The following is a 26,176-nucleotide window of genomic DNA, read 5'->3' on the forward strand; positions in this document are numbered from 1 at the left end:
TGGTGGGACAAGTGGAAATGTGGATGAGCCCTGACACATCTCCCCATCCCTAAGAGCCAGCTGTTTCAATGGGAAGAGAGAAGCATTGGAGGAAATGGAGACTATAGACAGACAACCTGAGCTAAGGATGCGTGTACCTCCCCATTTCTGTTTCCCTCAATTTCTCATTTTTTTCCAGTCTCAGCTGCAGTGGTGCACATTTTATGAGCAATTGGTACATGTAACAAAAAAAAAATCAGCTTGAATCCATTCATGACCATTTCAGTGCAGATTTTTCCAAAAATACACCCTTTCATATGCGGTTTGAGTTATATACCTCTCTCTCTCTCTCTCTCTCTCTCTCTCTCTCTCTCTCTCTCTCTCTATCTCCCCCACCCTTCTTGCAATCAATTTTCTCTAGCAAAATGAATTGTTCTGTTATTTTCACTAATGTGCATTTGCGTACACACTTTCCCCAAATATATGCATTTTTGTACACATTGTTCGGTTAGCAGACTGCATCATAAAAAAAAAATCCAGAGGATTGTGAATTTCAAAGGATAACTTTGTTTTGGTATTGTGCCTTGGTTCGAGAAGTATGAATTGAGTAGCTCATCACTAAAATGCAAACCACATTGAATTTCTTCTCTGTCCCCTGCTTTACCCTGCTACCAGATCCTTTTAACTAGAGATGCCAGATATGCATGTGTTCGGCCACTGAGTTATAATCATAGGAAGAGCTCTGCAGGGCAGGGCAGTGGTCCATCTGTTCCAGAATTCTGTTTTCAGAGGGCCCAACCAGACGGTCAACGGGAACCCACATGCAGGACCTGAACACAACTGCCCTCTACCTTCCTGCAGTTTCCAGCACCTGCTATTCAGAAGCATTGCCACCTCTAACAGTGGGGGGTAGAGCATAGCTATCAGCATGGCATATTTTTTTTCAAGCTGGAACTCACCTCACTAGAACTCAGTTTTGGCATCTCTCAGTTGGGTACCATTGCTATTCTAAGAGAACAAGGGAGGCGTTCATGGTGAGTTCCGGCACCTATTTTTCTAGAAAAATAGCACTGGCTATCAGGCTCAATAGTCACTGATAGACTTATCCTCTCTGATCCTATTTTAAAGCTGTCCAAGTTGGTGGCCTTCACTGTACCTTGTGGGAGCCAATTCCAGAGTTCAATAATGCCGCCACCCCCTTTGTCCATTCTTTCTAACACAACACAGACTGGCATTTGCTGCAGACGACCATTGGAAGATGCTTGGCATTCTCCGGCACACACTGGATTGCTAAGCCATTCTGGCAGCCTCCCTGGCAAATGTAGATCAAAACAATTTCTTTTAAAATGCCCCTGGTGGTACAAACCCCACCCCCCACCCCCAGGAATTGGCCTGAGTTAATGCTCCCCTTGCTTTGCTTCAGCTCAAGCATTAACAGTTTGTCACATTCATGAAAAGAAAATCCTCCGTCTGGGCAGGAAGCGGGGGGGGGGGAGTATTCATTCTCAGGTTTCAGAGCCATACATTTCATCTTCCCCTAGCATAGGCCACCCTTTGTATTGTGCAATTCCTCCTGGGACTCCAGCAATGAGCAGACGCTTTGCAATTCCAGCTGTTTTGCTGCAACTGAAAGGGAATCTGGGCTCTATCTTCCACCCAATGCACCTGTGCTCTCTTTGCTTGGGAAAACTCAGGGCAAGATTTGGAGGGTATGGGAGGAGAGGAAGAGCTTGTTCCAACTGCATCCATCTGCATAGATCAATGGTGAGCAAATGTTTTCCGCTCAAGGCCCACATCCCCTCATAAGAAAATTTCTGCAGGCCAGAGGTGGTCAGGTACAGAGGCAAAAATAAAAATAAAAAATGGGTGGAGAAACAGGTGTGACACTGACCTCTGTACAGAAGGGTAGAATCCAGCCACACAAAAGACAAAGGTTTCTACACGCATGACTCTCTATCCAGGCAAGAAAGAGGCATTATTGCTTGTCAAGGACGCATTTTGGCAAAGTAAAAGCACATGAGAAGAGTGTGGAACAGGGCTGATGAGAGGTGTGGCCTGAGGAGGGTTTGGTTCTTGCTACTGTGGGTTCAGAAAAGGGTGACCAAAATTGACCAAGGGGCTGGAGCAACTCCCCTATGAGGAAAGGCTGCAGCATTTGCGACTTTTTACTTTAGAGAAAAGGTGAGTAAGCAGTGGCATGACATAAATGTATAAAATTATGCATGGCATGGAAAAAATTAATAGAGAAAAAGTGTTTTGTTTTTTTCCCCTTCTCTCTCATAACAGTAAAACTCATGGCCCTCCATTGATGCTGAATACTGGAAGATTCGGGGCATTCAAAGAGTATTTCTTCATGCAGCACATAGTTAAACTGTGGAACTCCCTCCCACTGGAAACAGTAATGGCCACCGCTCTGGAAGGCTTAAAAAGAGGATGGGACAAAATCATGGAGAAGGGGGCTATAAACAGCTACTAGCCATGATGGCTGTGCTCTGCGCCTCAAGAAATTATGCCTCTGAATACAAGTTCCTGGGAATCACAGGTGGGCAGAGTGCTCGTGTACAGCTTATGGGTTTTCCACAGGCATCTGGTTGGCCACTGTGACAGCAGGATAATGGGGGTAAGAAAGGTCAAGTTTGTCTCACATTTTTATGTGTTGGAAGAGGTCACACACATAAATCTAATGGATGGAAACCCAATTTGAAATACCCTCCCAAGACAGTGCCTAACCTTCAAGTCCATTTGGCTTTTGACTGGTGGATTTTTTCTGAAGTGAAAGCATCACTTGAAAACCAAATACAAGGTCCTGGTCCCCATGGAGTTCTCTCTCTCTCTCAATAAGACTGGATGATGAAAGAAACACATGTGCTTTGGCCACCCCACCTGAGGGTCCCCTTTTGAGGTGAGGGAAGCTGAAGCAACAGGTCATGTCAATTGCCATGAGGGACCCCTGCCTGGGCCTGCCTTCACAGTGCTCAGCAGGACAGCCCTGGCCCTGCCACCTTACGTACATCAGCCTTTGGGCATCTCACATGAAAGTCCTGCTGGGAGAACAAAGAACTGCTCTACAGCTGCTGAATTATTCATACTGGAGAAAAGGAGCAGGGAAATGCCTTTCTTCTCCAACACAAAAGCAGCTGCTGAGAAGGGACGGGTATGCCAGGAGAACACTTGGCTGGCAAAAAGAATAATGGTGAAGGTGAGAAATCAGCAGTTTGAACAGGCCGGAAGCTGGCAATGAAGTTCTCAGTGCCAGTGCTTCATATTGCCATTTCAAATGGACACATGGTGTTTGCAAATAGAGTTCTTTTAAAGCGCCGTATTACATTCCTTACACACATCCAGAGGAAAGTAGGAGATGCACAGAGGCTATCTCTGTGCATCTTCTTCTCCAGGCCCCTGGCTACCTACTAGCTACCCTTTTGACAAGCCTGTATTGTTTCAGGTACAACCTGAGGGCCATCTCAACCTGCTCTCACCGCACCATAGGTTGACCAGAATTAATATGAAACAGTTTGAGATTCACAGAATCAAAGAACTGTAGGATAGGAAGGAACACCAAGGGCTATCTACTCCAACTCTCTGCAATGCAGAGATCACAGCTAAAGAATCCCTGACAGGTGGCCATCCAACCTCTATTTAAAAACTGCCAATGGAGGAAAGTTCAATGCCTGCCAATGACAGGTGGAGCCAGTTAATTCTACTCCCCCCCCCCCATTCTTCTTCCTGCTGGGTTCTCCAAGGGACAGTGCCAAGATATGAAGGAAGAAGGCAACTCGATGGACAGGTTGTAAGCAGGAAGGAAGGCAAGTGATGGCTGGTTGAGGACAGGCTGAGGTTGGTGAGGCACTGCCCCATTTTCCCAAACAAACTAGCCTCCACTGCATGAAAGGCTAGGAAACACCTCTCTTCCAGTCCCAGAATGATGTAATCCAGTTGTTTTTATGTGAAGAGCAGCTGCAGTTTGGAGGTCTGTACAGAGATCGATACACAGAGAAAGACTGTCTCCCTGGAGACTTGATGTGGGAGTAATTAGGGATATGGGGGGATTAATTTTGTTCGTGTTTACATGCAAAGCTACCTAATTTATGCTTCCTGAACAAATACGTGAGGAGTGGGGAATCTTTTTTCAGCCTGAGGGCTGTATTTCCTACTAGGTAATCATATTGAGGGGAGGCACGTCCCAGTGGTGGGTGGGTCCAGAAGCAACACGGGGTGGAACCACAAATGTAAATTTATTCACACATCCTTCTCTATCCTCCATCCAGGCAAGGAAGAGGCATCGGCATAGTTCCAGGACACAAACCAGCCAGGCAAAAACTTTCAGGGGTGGTGAGAGATGTGGTCTGGAAAAGAGGAGAGCCCCAAGGGCCAGATAGAGAGGCATTTGGCCCCCAGGCTTGAGGTTTCATATGCAATATGCAAACCAACCCCCAACTATTCTTTGCAATTCAACCTTCTCTAAATCTGGTGATGCTGTTCCCCAGCAAGCCAAAAGCCGACAAATCACTGCTCGAAGTCAATAGCAGTACACATTTTTCAAACCAATTTCACCCCCTCACACACATCCCAAGAGGGCATTTCTAGCCACTAGCACAACCTCCTTTGGTGGTAAAGAAAAAAAAAGAGTATTGTAGGAAGTCACCAAGAGCGCACAAAATGTTTCCCCTCCTAGACATATACTTGCCACCTGTCCCACTTTGAGCAGGACATATCGGGTTCTGTTTCAAATCTCGGATGTCCCAACTATTCTGCCTTTGCTGCTGTGAGGCCTCCATTGAGGCCTGCTGCAGCTACAAACATACTCAAAGAAGCCGGGCCACACTTCTGGAAGTATGGAAGTGGCTGCGGTGGGCCTCGGTCTTGTCACGATGGAGGCAGCAGAGGAGAGCCAGCAAAGGTAAGGTGGTAGGCGGGCAGCGAACTTGCAGGTAGGTGGTGGTGAGGCCTGGGCACACCTGTGGGTGGCAGTGGGGGTGGGGTGGGGTGGGCAAAGGTGGCCTGGGATGGAGGCGGCCTGGGGGGAGTGTCCCCGATTTGGGTTGGGAAATGTTGGATGGTGTAGGACACTGAGAGAGGTACTGAGGATAGTATATGTTTGGGCTACGCATCAGATCTGGGCAGATTTGGATTGGTTTAGGGTTTGGCCAGATCAGGCTGAGAACAGCTCGGGATCATCGCAAATTGGGTTGGCCTTCCCAGAGTGATTCAGGGCTGGCACACAGGCAACAGGGGTGTGGGAGAAGAGGCAGGTGACAGCCTCTGCAAAGAGTACCATGAAACAGTGTGCAAAAGGGCTTTCAAACAGCCCTGCATTTCATTTCGGTTGCATATGCCTGTTTCCAGCCAGGCAACATGCATGCGTAGCCAAACTGAGAAGGACTGAATCCTCAACTCAGGTTATGTCCTGCTCTCTGTATTGCAGTCGGGCGAAGGTGAAGGGGAAACAGAATCTCCTTCTTCTCCCACCCATCCTGACCACATGTTTATCAATAGTGTTTAAAACCCTAATTGAGCATTAGGACTGGCCCCTGAATCAATTTGGGGCCCAGATCTAGGTTGGATCAGCCAATGTCAAATTGGGGCCAATCCAAACTGCCAGATTGGGTTCTCTGTCAGATCAGCGTATGGGGTGTGTGCACAACCCCAGTTTATATGGTTGCCAGCTTTTTTTACTAGCTGTGCTCCAGTGCCTTTAACAGCATCTTGGCACATAGACATTTGATAGGTGACACTTTGTCTGCATTCTCTATACTGCTGTCAGGAAAACTTTTCCATTATGCATTATTATTATTTTTCATGACAGACTGCTGCTAAAGGCAGAGGAGCAGAAGCAGTAAATTAGTTTGCAGCTCAAGTTCTCTGCCTAATGAGTTAGATGGCGAAAGTTTACTAAACAAAGCAGTAGGAACTGTATGTTTGTTTATGTTTATGTTTTTGTTTCACTTTATAAGATGTTTAATAAGATCTGTTGAACATTTGACAAATTTGAACAGAGCTCTTCAATAATAAGTTGCACTAAAAGATACATTACCAAAATACACAAATTTTGTTTTTCCAGAATGAGCATATTTGTACCCGGCCTTATAGTCTAGACTGAAAGTATTTGGGGATAGCAGTGTCACAGATACTTAAAAACATAGGTTAAGGTCACCTTTTCTCTCTCATTTGAGCCACATTTCCCCTCGTCCAATTTTACTTCTGCTTTTTGCTACTTTCTATCCTGCTCTTACCACTTCCACCACCCACTATCAGCATAACAAGGTCAAAGTGTCCTGTATCTCAGTACGATCAAAAGGAAGAACAGTGCCTTAGCCAGGATGGGTCAGTGGATGATGTTTGTTAGTTAGTAATTATGTTCCAGGAAACAGAGGGAGAAACATAGGTCTTGTTTATGATGTTGAAATGAATAGAGATGAGGGAGGTTAATTATAAATCTGTTTTAGGAACACTACAGACCCCAGTGCAGGATGCAAACATTATCTTAGGTCATTACTCATTTGTGAAGTTCAGAAAATAATGTAGGATGATCTGTTTGTGAAAATGATGCATAGTAAGAGTGGGGAACATTCTTCAGCTCAAGGGCTGCATTCGTTTCAGGATACCCTTTGGGGGAGAGGGCACATGCAGTGGTAGGACAGGGCCGGGAGTAAAAGTGAATGGAGCAATGAATGTAAACTTCAGCACTGTACAGTAGGCTAGTTTCTACATACACTCTCTTGCCACCCCTCCATCCTCCATCTAGGCAAGCAAGAGGCATTATCAGAGTTCAAGGACACATCTCAGTGAGTAGAAAGACTACAGGAGGGTGCGAAGTTGAGATACCATGACAGTTTTATCACTTCATGAAAAATAGCTGTGTACAAAAACGTGAACTGAAAAGCTGAGACTGGATGCAACCATACCACACCTGTGTCTTTGGGGCAGCTTCCCCAGGGATGAGGGACTTCTGGCCAGCCAAACCCATGTTGAGAAAAGAAGAGAAGGTCAGTTCAACCTCCTGGTTGCATCCAGACAGGGGCGTACGAAGTGGGGGTGGAGGGGGCAGGCCGCCCCGGTACCACTGGGGGGGGTGGCAAGGCAGCCCCTGCCTCCCCCCCCACTGCCGTAGAGCGGCTGAGGGCGTGCACAGTCCATATGGGCGCCACTCACACGGCATCTGTATGGGCTGCCGCTCTCACGCACCATCCATACGGGCATCTGTAAGGGTTGCCTCTCGCACGGCGATCGTACGGGCTGCTGCGCGTGTGCAGTCCATATGGGATGCCACTTGCACAACAGCCTGTATAGTCACTGGGCAAGAGGCAGCCAGTATGGACTGCACATGTACAGCATTTCGTACGGAGTGCACACGCGTGGGATGCCACACAAGCGCAGTCTGTATGGGCTGCCCTGCCCCGGGTGCCGGAGAGGGTTCCTCTGCAGCTGCATCCAGAAAGGAGAGGCCCTGCTAGCCAGGATGCTAGAACTCACTAATAGCTGGCATTTATCTAAGGAAGGACCAGGCCCTGGCTCAATCAATCAGGCACTTAGAGATTCTGCCACCATCACCACTAGAGATAGAAGATGAATTTGATTCAATTAGGATTTTAATGTGAATGTATCTAAGGCCCCTCTGCCACTATACATTTGAAGCAGCATCATTCTACTTTAAGCAGCCATGGCTTCCCCCAAAGAAACCTGGGAACTGTAGTTTGTTTTAAAAAAGTGTTCACCCATAGCTACAGTTCCCAGAATGGTTTAGCAATCAATCCCTAATTATCAGGAAATGCTGGGAATCGTGGGTCTCTGTGGGAGGAAATGGGGGTTTCCTAACAACCCTCAAGTGATGTATGGAAGTGAGAGCTGGATCATAAAGAAGTCTGATCGCCGAAGAATTGATGCTTTTGAATTATGGTGTTGGAGGAGACTCTTGAGAGTCCCATGGACTGCAAGAAGATCAAACCTATTCTGAAGGAAATCAGCCCTGAGTGCTCACTGGAAGGACAGATCCTGAAGCTGAAGCTCCAATACTTTGGCCACCTCATGAGAAGAGAAGACTCCCTGGAAAAGACCCTGATGTTGGGAAAGATGGAGGGCACAAGGAGAAGGATGACAGAGGATGAGATGGTTGGACAGTGTTCTCGAGGCTACCAACATGAGTTTGACCAAACTGCGGGAGGCAGTGGAAGACAGGAGTGCCTGGCGTGCTCTGGTCCATGGGGTCATGAAGAGTCGGACATGACTAAATGACTAAACAACAACAACAAACAACCCTCAACTGCCTTAGCAAACTACAGTTGCCCAGGATTTGGGGGTGCAAACCATGACTGTTCAAAATGGTATCATACTGTGTAAAATGGCTAGCACAGATGAATCATAGTATTGTAGAATTAGAAGGTACCCCAATGGTTGTCTAGTCCAACCCCCTGCAATGCAGGAATAGCAGTTGAACTATCCATGACAAATGACCATCCAACTTCTGCTTAAAAACCTCCAAGGAAGGGGAGTCCACCATCTCCTGGGGGAGCCTGTTCCACTGTCAAACAGCTCTTACTGTCAGAAAGCTTTTCCTAATGCTTAATCTGATTCTCCTTTCTTCTAACTTGAATCCATTGGTTCAGGTTCTACCCTCCAGAGCAGGAAAAACAAGCTTGCTCCATCTTCCATGGGACAGCCCTTTAGCTATTTGAAGACGGCTATCATGAAATCTCCAGATTTTGTGATGGTGTTCTCCAACCAAATAATGCATGCAAAAATGTTCATACCAGGGGAAAGCATGACTAAAGATACACACATTAACTTGGGGTGGGGGAACCTTTGGTCCTCCAGATGCTGCTGAACAACTCCCATGTGTTATGTGTCGGAGTTCCATTGGGATTGCAACCAGCACAAGTATACACACAGAGAGTTGTTCTCCTAGTCTTATTTCAGGAATATTTGGACTGTTTGGCTTTGAGATACTGAGTTGTGCATGTCATGATTATTTTGGCACTTGTATATATTATTAAAGATTTCATGTAAAAGAAGGTGTTGAAATGTCATACAATATTGTTAATGAATTTTTGTAAACCACATACAGAGTTGTTTAGTTTGTGATTGAACTCCAACTCCCATCAGCCCCAGCCATCACAGCCAATAGCCAAGGCTGATGGGAGCTGCAGTCCAGCAGCATCCAGAGGGTGAAAAGGCTTTCCCACCGCTTCATTAGTGAATGACAGATCAGAAATGCACCATATTAGACAAAATTGCTCACAAATCCCCAAAACTGGATTCAAAATTCTGTATATCAGGAAAAATTTGCACAAAAATGCTGATGAAACTTAAGAGCGTTTCATTTAATTGCAAAATGAGGCAGAAATGCAGTGAACCAAACTAAAAACCTGGAAAATCAAGAGACTGAGAGAAAGGGAAACAGGCAGATTCGTTCATCCCTATCTGCCACAAAACCTGGCTACTGAAGCACGGTGTGAACTCTTGAATTACAGAACAACACCAGCGGCCTTTTTCCTCCCACTCACAGTTCACTTGGATCATCCTCTGGTTTCTTTTCACAAATGAAGGCACATACAGACACAATTCATTGTCAACGAACGCTCAATGGATTAATCAACTGGGAATTATTCACTTGTCCGACATGCATTAAAAGGGGGGGATCCAAGCCCCCCTCTTGATTTTCCCAGCCTTATATCTTTTTCCTTCTCCACCCCCAGGCCAACTGGGTACTTGAGAGCTTTAATAATAATGCCTTCTCCTCCAAAGGCTTCACCCGGTTCCAAATATTTACCATGAAACTGGAAAGAGCTGTAGCGGAAATGGAATCCTGCATAACTGAGTTGGTGCCAGGTGTTTGCTTGATAGAGCACATCCTAAGGCCCCACACCCTAGAGCCCTTTAGAACTGCTCCTCTTAGGCACCACTGCAACCTTCCTGTTCACCTGCAACCAGAAAGAGCTGCAAACCACCCCTCCCTTTTTTTCAGGTGCCCTTTGAAAATATATTGTTTAGACAGCCCTTTGCAATATATTTTCTTTATTTCTCTTTTTTTTAACCAATCCGTTTTTATTGATGTTTTTATGCTGAATTTATTTTTATAAGTTGCACACCACCCTGATGTGTGCGGTGGTGTTGTTTTTTAAAAGGAAAGTGTGGATTACCAATAAGCAAATTAAAAATAAATGGACCAATGGTTTGACAGTATAATATAGCTTCCTACGTGTGAGCACAGAGGTAAAGCTTTTGCCTTGCATGGAGAAGCTTCCAGGTTCAGTCTCTGGCATATCCAAGCCAGGCTGCAAGAGACCCTGGAGAGCCACTGCCAGCCTTTGCTGGCAATATTGTGATAGATGGGCCTGGTGGTCTGACTTGATATAAGACATCTCCCTACTTTCTCCATCTTATCATTAGTGGGGGGGGGGACTGGATCCTTACCCTGATAGGACACCAAGGACCAAGTTGAGCATGAAGAAAGAGCCGATGATGATGAGGGGGATGAAGTAAAGCCAGTTCCACATATTCCCTGCAGCGTCGTTAGTCTGGAGAAAGACAGAGAAAAGGGGGAGAGGAGAAAGAGACTTTAATCCAAACCCACATGTCCAGCATACAACGAACCAAGCATTTCTTTTTTTACTCTTTTGTTTAATACTACACTTCAGCGGTGCTTTTTTCCCTAGAAAATGAGGTGCAGGAACTCTCAGGTTTGTGCTGGGTTTTTTTACAGAGCCAAAGCTGTTGAGCTTTATTTAGGGGGGAAACAACATTTTGGGGGGCAGGAACGCTTCTCCGCCCAATCGCCCCACCGCCAGCATCACTGCAGCCGCATTTCAACGTCGACTCCAACATTGCTGCCCCACAGCCTCCAACACAAAGCCATGAGCGACATGCAGCCCAAAGACTCTGACACGCAGCTCTGGGCATCTTGCCACTATACAGCTGTTGGTACACAACGAAGAGGTGTCGGAACTCAGTTCTGGTGAGTTCTGGCTGAAAAAAAAAATCCCTGCACTTCACTACTCGTTACATCAGGGGACTTCCCCTGTATATGAAGTCAGGCTCTCCCAGATTGGGCGGATGGGAGCAATAGTGGGTCCAGTGGTTAAGAAGGCAGTTTTTTGCACATGCTGTAGAGGGAAGCGAGAGGCAGATGGGGCTCATGAACCTGGGAGGGTAGCCCATCTAGGAGAAGGAAAACTAACACTGAACCTCCACTGCCTTGTGGGACATCTTTGAGAGAAGAAAAAGCTAAGGAGTAAACCAGGTGGCGTTATGGTGTAAACCACAGAGCCTTGGGCTTGCCGATTGGAATGTCGGCGGTTTGAATCCCTGTGACGGGGTGAGCTCCTGTTGTTCGGTCCCTACTCCTGCCAACCTAGCAGTTCAAAAGCACACCAGTGCAAGTAGATAAACAGGTACCGCTCCGGTGGGAAGGTAAACGGCGTTTCCGTGTGCTGCTCCGGTTCTCCAGAAGCAGCTTAGTCATGCTGGCCACATGACCCAGAAGCTGTACGCTGGCAGCCCAGGACCCCAGGACGCCTGGAGGTACACTCTATTGTCTCTTGAGACAGATGGGTGCCCACAGCATGGGTGAGCAAACTCAGGCTTCTCTATATAGCTCCTAGCTGGATCAGGTTATTTCCAAGGTCCTTCTCAAACGCTGTGGGTAGTAGTCCATGTTAGTCCTACTCAGAGTAGACCCATTGGAATTGATGGCCATGACTCACCGAGGGACATTTCAGTAGGTCAACCCTGAGCAGAACGTACTTGGTGGCAACCCTATGGTTCTAAGGACCAGCTTCCATCCCCACCCATTAGAGGGTGGTGGATAAGGGACCTTGTGCTGACTCCTGTCTCATTCACTAATGGCTGAGAGCCATGAAGCAAAATCAATTTTTATGCCTTCCCTTTAAATACTTTAATGGTTTAATGCTTGGGTGACTTGTTTATGTCACTCAACTCCCAACCCAACCACAGAACTAATCAGATACAATGGAGACAGAAAATGGAAATACTTTCAATGCTCTGATGCTGTTTCACATTGTAAAACACTTGGGAGGCTCCGGACATCTGCACTGCATGGGGAAAGGGGGTTTACATCATGCATTTAACAGTTACATACATCTCATTGATTTTACATATCGCCTTGCTGCTTAAGAACAAACATTCTATTAAGAAAAAAATAATTGCTGCACTGGAGCTCACTCAACGCTGGTCATCTAATTTCTTGCCATGACCCACACAATACCACCAGTCAAACACAATCCCTGTGATGGGCAAAAGCTGGCTCCACTATGAGGAGCTGAGTGCTCCTAGGTAAAATCAGGGATGGAGCAACTCTCCTATGAGGAGAGAAATGTCAGTAAGAGGTGAAATGGCAGGAGTCTGTAAAAGTATGCATGGCCTGGTGAAGGTTAAGAGAGAAATTCTTTTTTGAACAATGGAAAACAGAAGATATTACAGTTGAGAGGATTGGAAGCCCAGCACTGGGTGAGGCAAGGGGTAGTGGAGGTAAAGGGTGGGGGGGGGGTAAGGAAGCACACAAATATTGATTATAGTTATATCTGAATATTTTTCATTCAATGTATGAAGGAATGCACGAATGTATTTCTGTAAGCGTCTGTTTGTATATTTTAATATTTAAAAATTTCAATTAAAAAAAAAGTAAGAGAGAAATGTTTTTTGTCCCTCTGCCATAATACTAGAATACAGGGCCACCCACTGAAACCGAACATTGGAAGATTCAGGATGCAGAAAAGGAAGGACTTATTCACAGGCACATAAAATTTTTACCAATACAGGGCTGCCTTCAGATGTCTTCTAAAAGTCTGATAGTTGTTGTTCTCTTTGATATCTGGTGGGAGGGCATTCCACAGGGCGGGTGCCACTACCGAGAAGGCCCTCTGCCTGGTTCCCTGTAGCTTCACTTCTCACCGTGAGGGAACCAGCAGAAGACCCTCGGAGGAGGACCTCAGTGTCTGGGCTCAATGATGCGGGTAGAGATGCTCCTTTAGGTATACTGAACTGAGGATGTTTAGGGCTTTAAAGGTCAGCACCAACAATTTGAATTGTGCTCAGAAACATACAGTGAGCCACTGTAGATCCTTTAGGACTGGTGTTACATGGCTCTGGCAGCTGCTCACTGTCACCAGTTTGGCAGTTGCATTCTGGATTAGTTGGAGTTTCCAAGTCACCTTCAAAGGTAGCCCCACGTAGAGTGCATTGCAGGAGTCTAAGTGGAAGATAGCCAGAGCACATACCACTCTGGCAAGACAGTGCATGGGCAGGTAGTGTCTCACCTGGGCCTTTAGAGGCACAATTACCTCATTCAGGGCCAGGATGTCCCCTACACCTGTCCATCCTCTGCCTCCCAAAAACAGTACTTCTGTCTTGTTGGGAGTCAACCTCAATCCATTAATCGCCATCCATCCTTCAACTGCCTCCAGACACGCACACAGGATGTTCACCACCTCAGAGACAGCCATACAAGGCCCGTCTGAGGTAAACCCTGCCCTCCACAACATCATTTCCTGCTAGCTCTGTGACTGATGCAGTAGATCCTGTCCAATAACAGAAATCTGCTCCACCCTGGAACATCCAGAGAGCACTGAAAGATTCTCTGTTTAATGGTCACTGTTACATCAAATAATCTACTTGACCCAATGGTAATTTTTTGCTGTTTTTAAGATAGCCTCTGATTTAGAGAAAGCTAGACAAGGTTCTCTGAGGTTGTTCAGCTTTCCAGTGAACAGACAATTTACTTCATAGAATCATAGAATTGTAAAGTTGGAAGGAACCCCAAGGATCATCTAGTCCAACCCCTTGCAATGGAGGAGGACTGTAAGGGGATCAAACCCATGACCTTGATCAGCACCACTAGTTGCATCAGATGGATGGGGGGGGGAGTGAAAATCGTACCCCAAAGATTGGTGTATGCCTGTGAATACCAGGTGCTGGGAATCAAAAGTAGGAAGAGCTCTGTCCCACTTGTGAGCTTCAGAGATTTGCAGGTTTGTTTGCCACTTCTGCTAATTAGCTAAGCTATTTACACATTATTTATTTCAGCTTATTCCCACACATAGCTCTGGGGTACACACACACAGACCTGACATATACAAAGAAGTAACATCCCAGTTGAACTCCACACAGAAGTAAATCCAGAAATCACCATGCATGCTGGGAACTTCCCAGGTGTTAATTTTTTATTTATTTTTAAGTGCAAATAACAAGCAGCTGTTACTCCATCTGAGGTGAGGAATCAACACCCTTCTTTGTACTTAAGAATGTAAATACATAAGAAGTTGCCTGCAGGGTAGAACTAAAAGATCCTTACATTTTTTTTGTCTGGGGGTAGGGCACCTCAGGCCCAAGAACTGGGTGTGGCCCTGTAGCCCTCTCTTTCTGGCCCTCAGGACTCTGCCCAGGCCACACACTCTTCCCAACCAGATCTCTCAACTGCTCTGCTTTGCAAACACCTTCAGAGCTTTTGCCCAGCTGGAATAATGTGCCCTTGAACCTCTGGTCTTGCTACAAGCTTGCCTACACGGAGGGCAGAGAGGGAGGTGTCAATGAGTGTAGAAGCAGCCTATTGTAGAAAGGTACTATTTGCACGTGTTGTTTTGACACTTTTAGCCTGTGTCCCCACCCAACATGGGCATGTGGGTCCTAGAGGATTGCCCAGAAGGGAATGTGGCCACCAGGCTGCAAAAAGTTCCCCTGATAACCAGGAAGCCAAAGGACATGACATGAAGGCAACTACTCTCTCCTGCTGTTGCACCCAGAAACTGGTAGCCAGTAAGCAGCACACCTTTGATCTTTGATAATTCCATGTGGCTATCATGGTGCATAGCCATGAATATGTCTAGCCTAGCCTTCTCCGGGCTCTAGACCTTCCAGGTGGACTCCTGTCTTTGCCAGCCCTGGCCACCACAGCCAATGGTCAGAGAAGCAGGGTGCTGCAGCCCAACCTTTTCTGGTACTGCTTAAGAAATATCTTAAGAAAGGTAGTTAAAACTATGGAGTTCAGCTTGAATGGGTTAGAAGAAGGTTAGACAAACTCATGAAGGAGGAGAAAGCTATCAATGTCTCCTAGCCATGATGGCTATGTTCTGCCTCTACTGTCAGTGGCAGTATATCTCTGAATACCAGTTACCAAGAGTCATAAGTGGGAAGAGAGTGCTGTCATACTCAGACCCTACTTGCAGGCTTTCCAGAGGCATCTGGTTGGCCACTGTGAGTATTAGATGTTGGACTTGGTGGGCCTTTGATCTGATCTGGCAAAGCTCTTAAGATCTTAGTCATGTGATCTGAGGGATGGCAGATGCAACCGAGTGCCTAACCATCTACTCCTGAAGAGGTGTCGAGGGCATGAGAGAACTGTTGGGGCAGCCCCATCTGCAACTCCCCTGCAGCTGCTTAAGACCTGTCTGCCCTGAGAGAACACAGGAGCAGGGAGGCCCAGGCCACAGAACTTCTGCCATCACCTTCCAGTCAACCGGAGAGGGCACTTGCTACACCACATCTGAAATCACATATCTGTTTCCATACTTTAAAACTGTAAATCGCTTTGGGCTGCCTTGGTATAATGGACTCTGTAAGCACAATAAAGGAATGAATAAAAACATTCAGAGTGATGCAGATTGGGGGACAGTGGTCTAATCCCCTCTAAAATACATTTAAGCTAGTAGTTATTGCCACATATTTATTTGGAGAAAGCGCCACAGCTCACTGGTAGAGTCCCAGGCTCAGCCCCCGAAATCTTCACACAGTGCTAAGAGGAGGACTCCTGTTTGAAATCCTGAAGAGCTGCTGCCACTACTGAGCTGGATTGACCCAAGGCTTTGACATATAAGACAGCTTTTTTATGCTGTGGTGGCCAATTCCTTAAAATTAGTTCCCCCTAGCATGAGATGTACTTGAAGTAGGATGAGTACAGGTGCCGGGCAGGTCCCTGGCCCAGTAGTTATTATAGGCTTCTGGGTTGTTCCTTATGTTGATTCTACTTGGGGAATTGTTTCCCTTTTGGCACAGAGGCAAGTCTGTGTACAAAGCCTTTCATTACAGTATTTGTTCCTTGCTGTCTTTGTTCCCTAAAATTGGCCTGAGCAATAATCTGAGTGTTTCTTCCCCCTTGCTTGTTTTTTAATAGGGCTCCCAATAGCTAAGTCCACCGTGACATTTTTTACTAGAGGATAATTTCTGGCATCCGCCACTTAAAACTTTGGCAACTTCAGTGTTCAGAGAAAGAGCCAAGTTTTCTCTTTGCTGCCCTGATTTTTTCCCCCCCTTACCAATAAAGCTGCAAAGGATTTATCTATAGTCAAGATCTGGAGGCATTTTGTGGGCAACTGACTTTCTCAGCACAAATGCTCTGCTCAAAAGTGGTGACTTTTAAGTTTCACTGGTAAGTTACGATGAGTGCTTGTGGGGTTATTTCTAGTTACGGGGGGGGGGGGGGATCCAATTAAGAGTGAACCTAACTAAATTATGCTGTCTGAAACAACACAAGAAAACTTTCATCTTCCTCCTCCCACTAAGTCTCTTTTTTAAAATGTTGATATTTAAAGATATACAGAAATACATACCCATTACAAAGTATCTTTTTTACAATAAACTGATATAAAACAGATACTTAATCTAAAAAAGAGCCAAGTCAGAAGGAAGAAAATAGAAGAAAATGAGAAATCTAAAGGAGGGGAAAGCAAGAGAGAAGGATAAGAAAGGGGGGGGGAACTAAAGAAAGCTAGAGTAGAATAAAAGGACTTCTGGCTGTCTGCACCTACATATGATATTCATTCTTTAGAATTCAACCATTCTGTCTTCTATAAGGCAGTATTTTTTCAATCTTCAAATCCAGATATTACAAGTTCGTTTTCTCTTTCACGCAAAAAGTCCATAAGAAATTTCCAATCCTTAACAAATGTTAGTGATTATTTTTCTCTAATTAAATATGTTGGCTTAGCCATCTCAGCTAAGTTCAGTAATTTTATCAGCCATTCTTCTATAGTGGATAAGGCTGTGTCTTTCCATCTTTGAGCATAGAGCGGTCTCGCTACAGTAATCATATATTGGAGTAATCTTCCATAATCCTTTTCTAATTGTATGTCTATAAGCCCTAAAAGAAATAGTTCTGACTGAAATTGGATATTAACCTTTAAAATTTGCTGTATCAATGCACGTGTTTGCATCCAATATTTTTTAGCCATTTGCTGCTGCTGTTGTTGTTATTAATAAATCTGTATACACATGTCCATCAGGCATGATAAAATGTCCCTTCATATTCCACTCCCCTTGTCATTTCCAGTAAACATTTAAAACATTTTTATACATTCTAAATAGTTTGTCAAGAGTTTCACTGCTGCCTCTTACAGAACTCAATAGGGAGAAGGATGGTGACAAAACTAGAATTAGTTGGCTGCACCTGTTATTGGCTCTGGCTGAACCTGTCTTCTGTGCTAGCTAGTGCAACCTATTTGTTATGTACTGAGTTGAATAGGATCCAAACTGCAGCAGTCTGATTGGTCCTAGAACAATAGGATTGAGATTGCAGCAGTCTGATTGGTCTGCAGGAGTCACCCAATCCAGCTCCAGGTGGAAGTGAATCCGCACTCTGATTGGCATACAGGAGTATCCCGGAATTAGCCAATCACGTGGGGCCCATTGTGTAAATAGTGTATATAAAGCAAACGTTTTGGGGGAACTACATTCCTCACTACTATGAGCTGAATAAAAAGCATGAAAATCACACTGGACTCCAAGTATCTTTCACTATTGTTGGTCTCCCTGCCTTCCACCCTACCAGTTCCAATTGGCACAAGCCACCACCAAGAGCCAAAAGCTTGCTTGGGTAGATGGAGCCACTCCAGTCCCTGATACCATTTCCAATCTAAGCAAATGCTTCGCCTGTCATTTTCTCTATTCACGCTTCCTTCTATCCATCTTCTCTGGAAAGAGGAGGGTACTGAATAGGAACAAGGAAGAGCATGGCCTACAGAGAGAGCGCAGGGTGTTGAGAGGGCAGGTCCCCCCCCCACCCCCACCTTTCACATCTACAGAAGAAGCAAGAATATCAGGCACCCGGTGTCCAGTAACCATGCTCAGCAGCAAAAGGGACTTAGCCAAAGAGTACTGCAACAAATCACATTCAGAATGGATGCTGGAATAGAACGGGTCCCCTGGGACAGGTGAGCAATTGCCAGTCAGCCTGCAAGGTGGCTGAACTAATTGCATGTTCCTTCCATGTTTTTATTTATTCAAATAAATGGGAATTTTGAACTGCCAACCATTGAGGCTGTACTGAACTCTATTTTGTGGGCAACAACACTAAAAACAAACAAATCCATTCACTGATGTTAGTCCCTGAAAGATTTTACAATTAGAGGGAGTTCATTGTCAGTCTGGACTCTGTTAGCAAGGCCAGAATTCTGGCTCACAAACAAGGAAGTCTGGAGGAACTGGCAGGATGAAAATACATTGGTGTAGCATGGGTTACCGGCGCCCGGGGTGGGGGCAAATGTTGCACCCCGCTGGTTGACTGGGCAGCTGGAGTGGAGGCGTACACTTCCCCCCTCAGGCGCTTTCCTGCCTTCCTCCCACTTTGCAGGGTGGTGGTCTCATGGACTTGAGTGGCACCATCTACCCAAGCAAGTTTTTAGTTCAGTTTTTAGTAGAACATGAGACTTAATCTCAGGGTTCTGGGTTTGAGCCCCATGTTGGGCAAATGATTCCTGCATTGCAGGAGGTTGTAATAGATGGCCCCTGCAGCCCCTTCCAACTCTACAATTCTATGGTTCTCATTGGTGGCTAGTGCCTATTGGGACTTGTAGGCTGGGAGGCAGGGAGACCAACAGTAGCTGGTGCCAGAACCAAAGATAGGCTCAGCAAGAGCCAATGAAAGGTGGAGCCAGCTAATTCTAGTTTTGTCCCCATCTTCCCCTGCCGAGTTCTGTAGGGGCAACCCTGAGACTAAGGAGGATGAGGCTGACAGCCAGGGCCAAACCCTTAGACAGATTTGCAAATAAGGAAGCAGACAGGCGGGTGCTGGCTGAGAGCAGACTGATGTTAGTGGGATAGCATTTCATGTGTCCCAACAGACTAGCCTCCACTGTTGGTTCTCCTTAACGGGAAAAGGCTGTAAAAGCTTTCAGTTTAGGTCAAGAATTTGTCAGGCCAATAACAGTCTGCACTGGCTTTTAGCATGTTCTCCAGTTTTGACCTCCCAGTTCTAATCTTTGACTCAACTCCTGTTTTTCCACATCCTGAGTCTGCCCCCCCCTCTCCCCATAATTGCTGATGCCTCAATTCTAAGACAATTAAGCGACTGAGCTAATCATGATATGAGCAGCATCAGGGTTACTGGAGAAAGCTAGAATACCCCCCCACACACACACACACACACTGTCAAGCTCCTGAATTCTAACTGTACCAGCTCAATGGATAAAGCAAGGTTTTGCTCAACCAGGAATGTAGGGCACACAAGAAAGAGAGATAAGTCCTTCATCTGCAGCACAGCGGAGGTTATTCCAAACTCCCAGAGCAGCAACGATGGAAGTCCCATCTGCCATCCATGCAAGTAGCTGAAGATGAATTTGCTAATAGTGCTGTCAGAATTTATCATCTTGTAAACATGGCTAATGGGCAAAGACAAGCTCTATAAATTTCCAGACAAACACAAGTATTAAATCAGGTATTAAAGAAAAAAGAAAACAACCCACAACTATAAATACTAAATTAGGGCATGAGGTTGACACTGTCTGTCCTGAATCCATCCCGGCTAATGTGATTTAAGTTTTGCCAGCATGCCAGCTGCAGGGAGAGAAAGGAAGGATTCTTGACAAGAGGAACAACAAAGAGAGTGCCCAATGAAAATGCAGAAGGGGTGGGGAAATCCAGCCCCTGCACGATTGGTAAGCTTATTCCCATGCCTCCCCACAGGCTGACCAATCAGGTCACCCTGGGGGGCGTGTCTTAGTCCCTTTAAACTAGTGGCCAGCGGGAAGCTTGCCCTCTTTGTCCCACTTCCCAGCTGGTTAGGTTCACCCGCCCACCCTCCCTTTAGGTTTAGCATTGGCCTTGCTATGGACTTTGGCTGGTCGCCTTGGTTGGCCGGCGGGCCTGGTAGGACTTTTTCCCAACTGAACTAGCCAAGATGGGTTTTTTCACCTACCTCATAGCAATCATCACAACTCTTGGTTTGGCGGTTAGGCATTGGAAATTTCCATATGAAGGGGGGAGGGGAGGTAGCGTCATCAACTGCCCCTCAATTGAAGGGTATTCCGGTAAAGGTTTCTGGGGGCGTGGCCCTGTCCGAAGCCCGGGGAGCTGAGGGCCTAAGGCACGCCCCTTACGGTGATCACAGGGGGAATTCTGGGAGGTGTTCATCACTGGGGTTCCTTACTGGTGGTTAACCCTTCACTGACTCCCAACACACGGGTTGGGTCAGATATAGCTGACAGGGTCCAATGCCTAAGCCAATACCGCTCAACATCCATAACCAATAAAGTTGTGGCCTTTGCGCCCATTAAAATTGGCATGTGTCTGTGCCATTACTTCTATGGGGAGGGGAGGGACATAGCCACACAAGGTAGTTTTTACACAAGCACACACACACACAAAAAAAAAATAGTGAAGAGTACCGTGACAATTCTACAGGTGCAAATAGTATTCAATGCAGGATCACATAAAACCGCAGTTCACAAATTATCATGAATGCACGATAAAAGGGACATCTGGAAACCCAGAGTGAAAACTGCAACCATTAGGAGGTGTCAATACATTAATACACCCCTGCACTAACAAGGATGAATGATACAAAATTCATTCACCTTGGTGCTCCTGCAGACCTACTGAGTTGCTGTATTCATGAGACTGCCTCCTTGCCACTATTAAGCTTTAATTCACCATCAGGAATTATAGGCTGGCTAAGAACTGTTTCCTTTATCTTTCTCCCTCTCCTCCCACTGCCTTTTTTTTTAACCGCCTAACATGTTAATTAAGAATAAATTACTATCAAAGCAAACATCAGTTGCTGCTGGAGAAGGGTGGCATAAGAAGCGGGGGAGGTCCGCAGCTCAGTGGCAAAGCCTCTGCTTTACATGCAGAAGGCCCTCAGCACCTCCAGGCAAAGACTCATCTCTACAACTCCAGGGATGCAATGTGAGTTAGTGCAGAAACCATGGAGTGATCCAAAGGTCGATTTTTTTGAAATTTCACACCCTCGTAACTCAAAAACGGGATGAGATGAAAAATTAAAATTTTAGATTTGAACTTTGTTATGATCACTGAACAAGTGTAGAAAATATTAAGAAAATTAGATGAAACAAACCAAATAGAAAGGCACCTCATTGCTTACCCCCTGTATCTTTGGCCAAGTCTCCATAGGAGTCGGTAGTTCTTACCTACTCAACAGCAACAATTCATCTATGATGATAAAAGCTGCTCAACAGTGGAAGAGGCTCCCTGGAAAGGTGGTGGACTCTCCTTCACTGGAGTTTTTTAAACAGAGGTTGGATGGCCATCTGTCAAGGATCCTTTAGCTGCAGGGGATGGACTAGATGACCCTTGGGGTCCATTCCATCTCTACAGTTCTATGATTCTATCCACCTGCCTTAGTTCAGTAATGAACAGGGGCAAAAAACAGGAGTACTTTAAGGGCATTTACAAGGATGAAGCATGACCTGCCTGAAAATGAAGTGAAGGGGAGGAGGTTTTGGCAAAATAAGAAGAAGAAAGTATTATTCGCCCTGTGTGCAAAACAGAAATCAATCCAGCAAGTATGATCAGTCCACAAATGATACATGATTAACCACATTTATCTTCTCATATGAACTGAACAAAATGGGATGGAATAGCACAATGACAACACAACTTGCATAATTCGTTACGTAAATTATGAAAGTTGCACAGTTGGACCTGAGATTTAATAAATATGTTTCTGGCAGAAGAAGAAGGCCAGCATAACAGAAGCAGTGCTGCATGTCATGAACGCAGGGTGAAAAGAAAACTGATACCTTCTTACATTTCCAGCTGCTGCTGCTATATAGGGATCAGTCTCAGCATGGTGGTTGCTGTAACAACAGCAGAGAACTGCTCTCCTAAGCCACTGCATAATGCCCAGCCTTATGCCCGGTCCTGCCCTGCCCTGCATCCAGCATGAGCCTTGCTTTGTACCAGATGTTACCTCACCTGAGCTCAGCACTTGAGTCACAACAGTGGCCTTTGGAGCAAATCAATTCAAAGAAACTTCTTTTTAAAAAGCTAATCCACAATTAAGTGCTGCCACTTAACCCAACAAGAGCTTGCCAAGAAACAGAAGGTAGAACTGAAGAAATTCACTCGCAATTTGACAGCATTTGCACATCTTGGGAACAGCCAGATCTGTCATATGCCCCAAAATTATTTCTTGGCATACAAAACAACTTCCAGCAACTTCATTTCCAGAATAACTACTAAATTGGCCATTTCTTCTAAACCATACATTTAGGGACAAAACAAATAGCAACAGAATGCTTATAGCCAATATCTTTGTGAGTCTGTGATTTTTTAAATAAGACCCCCTTCTAGCTGTGTAAAAGTGCTTGTTGACAATATGTTGGTGTCACTGACAAGTGTAACTGCATTAAAAACAACAACGAAAACAACTAAGGTGCCAGAGCATATTATGGACTGGTTTCCAATAGCCCTTTATGGTAGTTTTTGGGGAGCACAATGCTAAATAAGTTCAGAGAGGAAAGGAAAGATTGTTCCATGATGCATTCCAAGTCTTGCTATTTTGCGCCAGCCATTGCAAACGCCATAACTCTGGGACATGGTATCCACTTTGCATTTTTGTACACATGTTGTGGTTGGAGAACTGCACCCCAAAATGCAAACTTCAAAGGATAGCTGTGTTCTGGTGAACATACAGTTTCAGAAAATGAGAATTGGGTAGTTTTGCAATAAAGTAAGAACCAAGTCAAGGTTCTCCCAAATCCCCTAGAATGTCAGAAAGTTAAAGCTTCAGGGTTGTATCTAACAAAGTTCTATCCACAATGGACCCAGTGAAATTAATGTACCTGTCATGGAGAAAGTGGATAGAGGAAAGTTTTTCTTTCTCCCTCGCTCATAACATTAGAACTTGTGGACATCTAATGAAGTTGAATGTTGGAATATTCTTCACATGGCACAAAGTTAAACTATGGAACTCACTACCACAGGAGGCAGTGATGGTCACCAACTTGGATGGCTTTAAAAAAGAGGGTTATACAAATTCATGGTGGATATAGCTATCAGTGCCTACTAGGCATCATGGCTATGCTCTGCTTCCACAGAGGCAGAAGGCTTCTGAAAAACAGCTGCAAACACACACACACAAGGAGAGAAGGTTCTTGTGCTCAAATCCTGTTTTGTTGGTTTCCTATAGATATCCGGTTGACCACTATGAGAGCAGGATACTGGGCCAGATGGGGCCTTGGCCTGATCCAGCAGCGCTCGTCCTATGTTTTTATTTGCCTTTTTGTGTGTTGATGCTGCTGCAAGAGAGTGGATGGGGTGTGTGTGTGATCATATATTGAAATAAGTGGACTGGACCCTTCAAGACACACTCCAGAATGCATCTCTCTAAAATCCTATGCCACTCTCTGGCTGCAAGCACAGAAGTTCTTGCAGGAATGTTTATCCCTACACACACACACACACACACACACCACTCATCACATCACCATTTCAAGAATGGGGTTCTCCACCCCAAGGTTTTTATTCTGAAAGCCCTTTTGCCTCATCAATCCTTCAATCTCTCTGCCTGCAGCATAAATCACGTCTCAGATAAAGTCTTGCTAGAAAGCTTTCTTCAGCTTTAATTTCTTCAGGCTGAGAGATAGTGACTGCCACAAGGTAATCCACCAACCTTCATGGCTGAGTGAAGATTTGAACCCCTGGTCTCTAAATTCATAGTTTCATATAATTGTAGAGTTAGAAGGTACACCAATGGTCATCTACTCCAACCCTCTGCAATCACAGCTAAAGAGATGGTCACCCAGCCTCTATTTAAAACCTCCAATGAAGGAGAATCCACCACCTTCAAAGAAGTCCATTCCACTGCCAAACAGCTCTTGTTGTCAGAAAGTTCTTCCTAATGTTTAGTTGGCATCTGCTTTCTTGTCGTTTGAATCCATTGGTTCAGATCCTACGCTCTCAAGCAGCGGAAAACAAAGTTGCTTCACTGGCCTGAACCAGTAAAACTCTCCTTATATCTTATCTTCATTGTCTTGATAATTATCTTAGGTATACTGGGAGGGAAGGAGGTTAAATGGTAAACAGTTTTGTGGATATTAGAATGTTTTATGATTAACTGGTCTATAAACCATTCTCAATGAAGAAATAAAGCACTGAATGCAAGTAGGTTATATTCAGAGTAAAATCAATGGATTTAAGTTAATTGTATCTACTAGGGTTGTATCCATCTAGGTCAGTCACACTCATCAATTTCAGTGGGTCTACATTTGATACAATTCAAAGTCTGGGCTGGACACCAGGCCAGGGAAGACTGTTCTGCAGTGCAACAGAGTAATGGAACCCCTGCAATAGCAACAACAATAGCAACAACAAGCTTCACCAACATGACTGGTGATACTTACATTGTAGAGAATGTCAGTCCAACCCTCCATCGTGATACACTGGAAGACAGTGAGCACAGCAAAGAGGATGTTGTCGAAGTTGGTGATTCCAAAGTTGGGGCCCTCCCAGTACTGCTTGCAAATTTCTCCTTCCTCACATTGCCTTGCAGGCCTCTCCTCTCCACAGGGGAAATCTCCCAGCCTCTCCCCTATAAAGAAGGAAGGGGAAAGAAGGGTGGTGGGTGAATAGAAGTAATCTAGAACAGAGGTGGAGAACACATCAGGTCCAAGGAGCAAAGTTTGGATAATGGGGTGGTGATGGGAGAACAAGGTCTGCCCAATGTGGGGTGCCTTCTATGTCAACATTTAAATGCCTGTCGAAAACTTTACTATTCTGCCAAGCTATTGCCCTTCAGAATACTGTTAGACCACTAGTCCATCTAGCTTTGTATTGCCTACACTGACTGGCAGCAGCTGTCCATGATTCCGGGAGACACTGGGAATTGAACCTGGAACCTTCTATGTGTAAAATAGATGCACCTCTTTCCCTCCCTCTTTGGGAAATCTCCATGGAGACACACAAACCTGTTCTTTTCACAAGTGAGCTCAGAGTCTAACTCCTCCCCATCCCTCACCCCTTCTCATTTCCTTAGGGATCCCTACAAAACCAGGAGGCCAATACCAATACCAAGCAGGTGTGAATTATGCACCTGTGTCTCAACGCCTTGCATCTGAAATCAATCCCATCTTCTAGTTCCCGATAGTCAGGGAGATCCCTTTGTTTGACAGCTCCCTCCCTGGCCTACTTCTGTTTTTAATATTTTGCTTTTAACTTTTTGTGATTTTACTGTATGGTTTTATGGTTTTATATTGCTATAAATCACTGTGATATATCTTTATGGCACAGCGGTACACAAATATTTTTATATAAATAAATAACTAAATAAGAGGACTACACTGACACTAAGGAGGAGGGGGAAGCTGACATTCAGTTGTAAGTAAGAAGGCAGGCAGGTGGGCAGACTGAGGTTGGTGGGGCAGTGCCCAACAGTCCTAATAGACTGTCAAAGCAGAGGCAGTGCAAGGAGGTTCAAGGAATGAATGAAGCACAGGTGGAGCTAAGAAAGGCACCTGCATGAAACCCTGGAGAGTCCCTGCTGACCAGTGTGGACAATACTGGGCTAGATTGAGCTCAGTCTGACCCATTATAAGGCAGCTTTCAAGGTCCCTATGTTTTAGAGGAAGAGCCATGCCTCAGTGGTGGAACATCTGCTTTGCACGCAGAAGGTCCAAGACAGAATCCCCAGCATCTCCTTGTAAGACACTGTGAGACTCCTGCCTGAATCCTGGAGAGCCACTGCTAGTAAGTGTATGGAGAACTCAACTAGGTGGATCAATGGTCTGAGTATAAAGCAATTCCCTATGTTCCTGTATTTGTATGCCCCACTCTGAAGAATAAACAGGAGGGGCCCCCAAATGCAACAAAGCTGGCTCACCACATTTTTAATTAAGTAGCAGAATATATTTTGGAGGAGAAGGGAGCAAGCCCAGAGTCTAAATTTACCTAACCGCACCAGTAATCAGAGTTATACAAAGCAGGGTGTGGGGAGTCTACAAGCATTTAACTCAAGTCT

At 45.3% G+C, this 26,176-nt stretch overlaps 1 protein-coding gene across 1 annotated transcript in view; it reads right to left on the reverse strand.

Annotated features, from left to right (window-relative positions):
- The window catches only part of CACNA1B (calcium voltage-gated channel subunit alpha1 B), a 307,712-nt gene that overhangs the window by 169,419 nt on the left and 112,117 nt on the right, over positions 1 to 26,176 (reverse strand). The window contains exons 6-7 of the mRNA XM_033137256.1: positions 24,564 to 24,751; positions 10,390 to 10,493 (exon numbers count right to left, since the gene is read on the reverse strand). Of these exons, the coding sequence (XP_032993147.1) occupies positions 10,390 to 10,493; positions 24,564 to 24,751 (292 nt within the window). The remainder of the gene's footprint in view (positions 1 to 10,389; positions 10,494 to 24,563; positions 24,752 to 26,176) is intronic.

This window comes from Lacerta agilis, chromosome Z, assembly GCF_009819535.1.
Source record: "Lacerta agilis isolate rLacAgi1 chromosome Z, rLacAgi1.pri, whole genome shotgun sequence".
NCBI classification, from domain to species: domain Eukaryota; kingdom Metazoa; phylum Chordata; class Lepidosauria; order Squamata; family Lacertidae; genus Lacerta; species Lacerta agilis.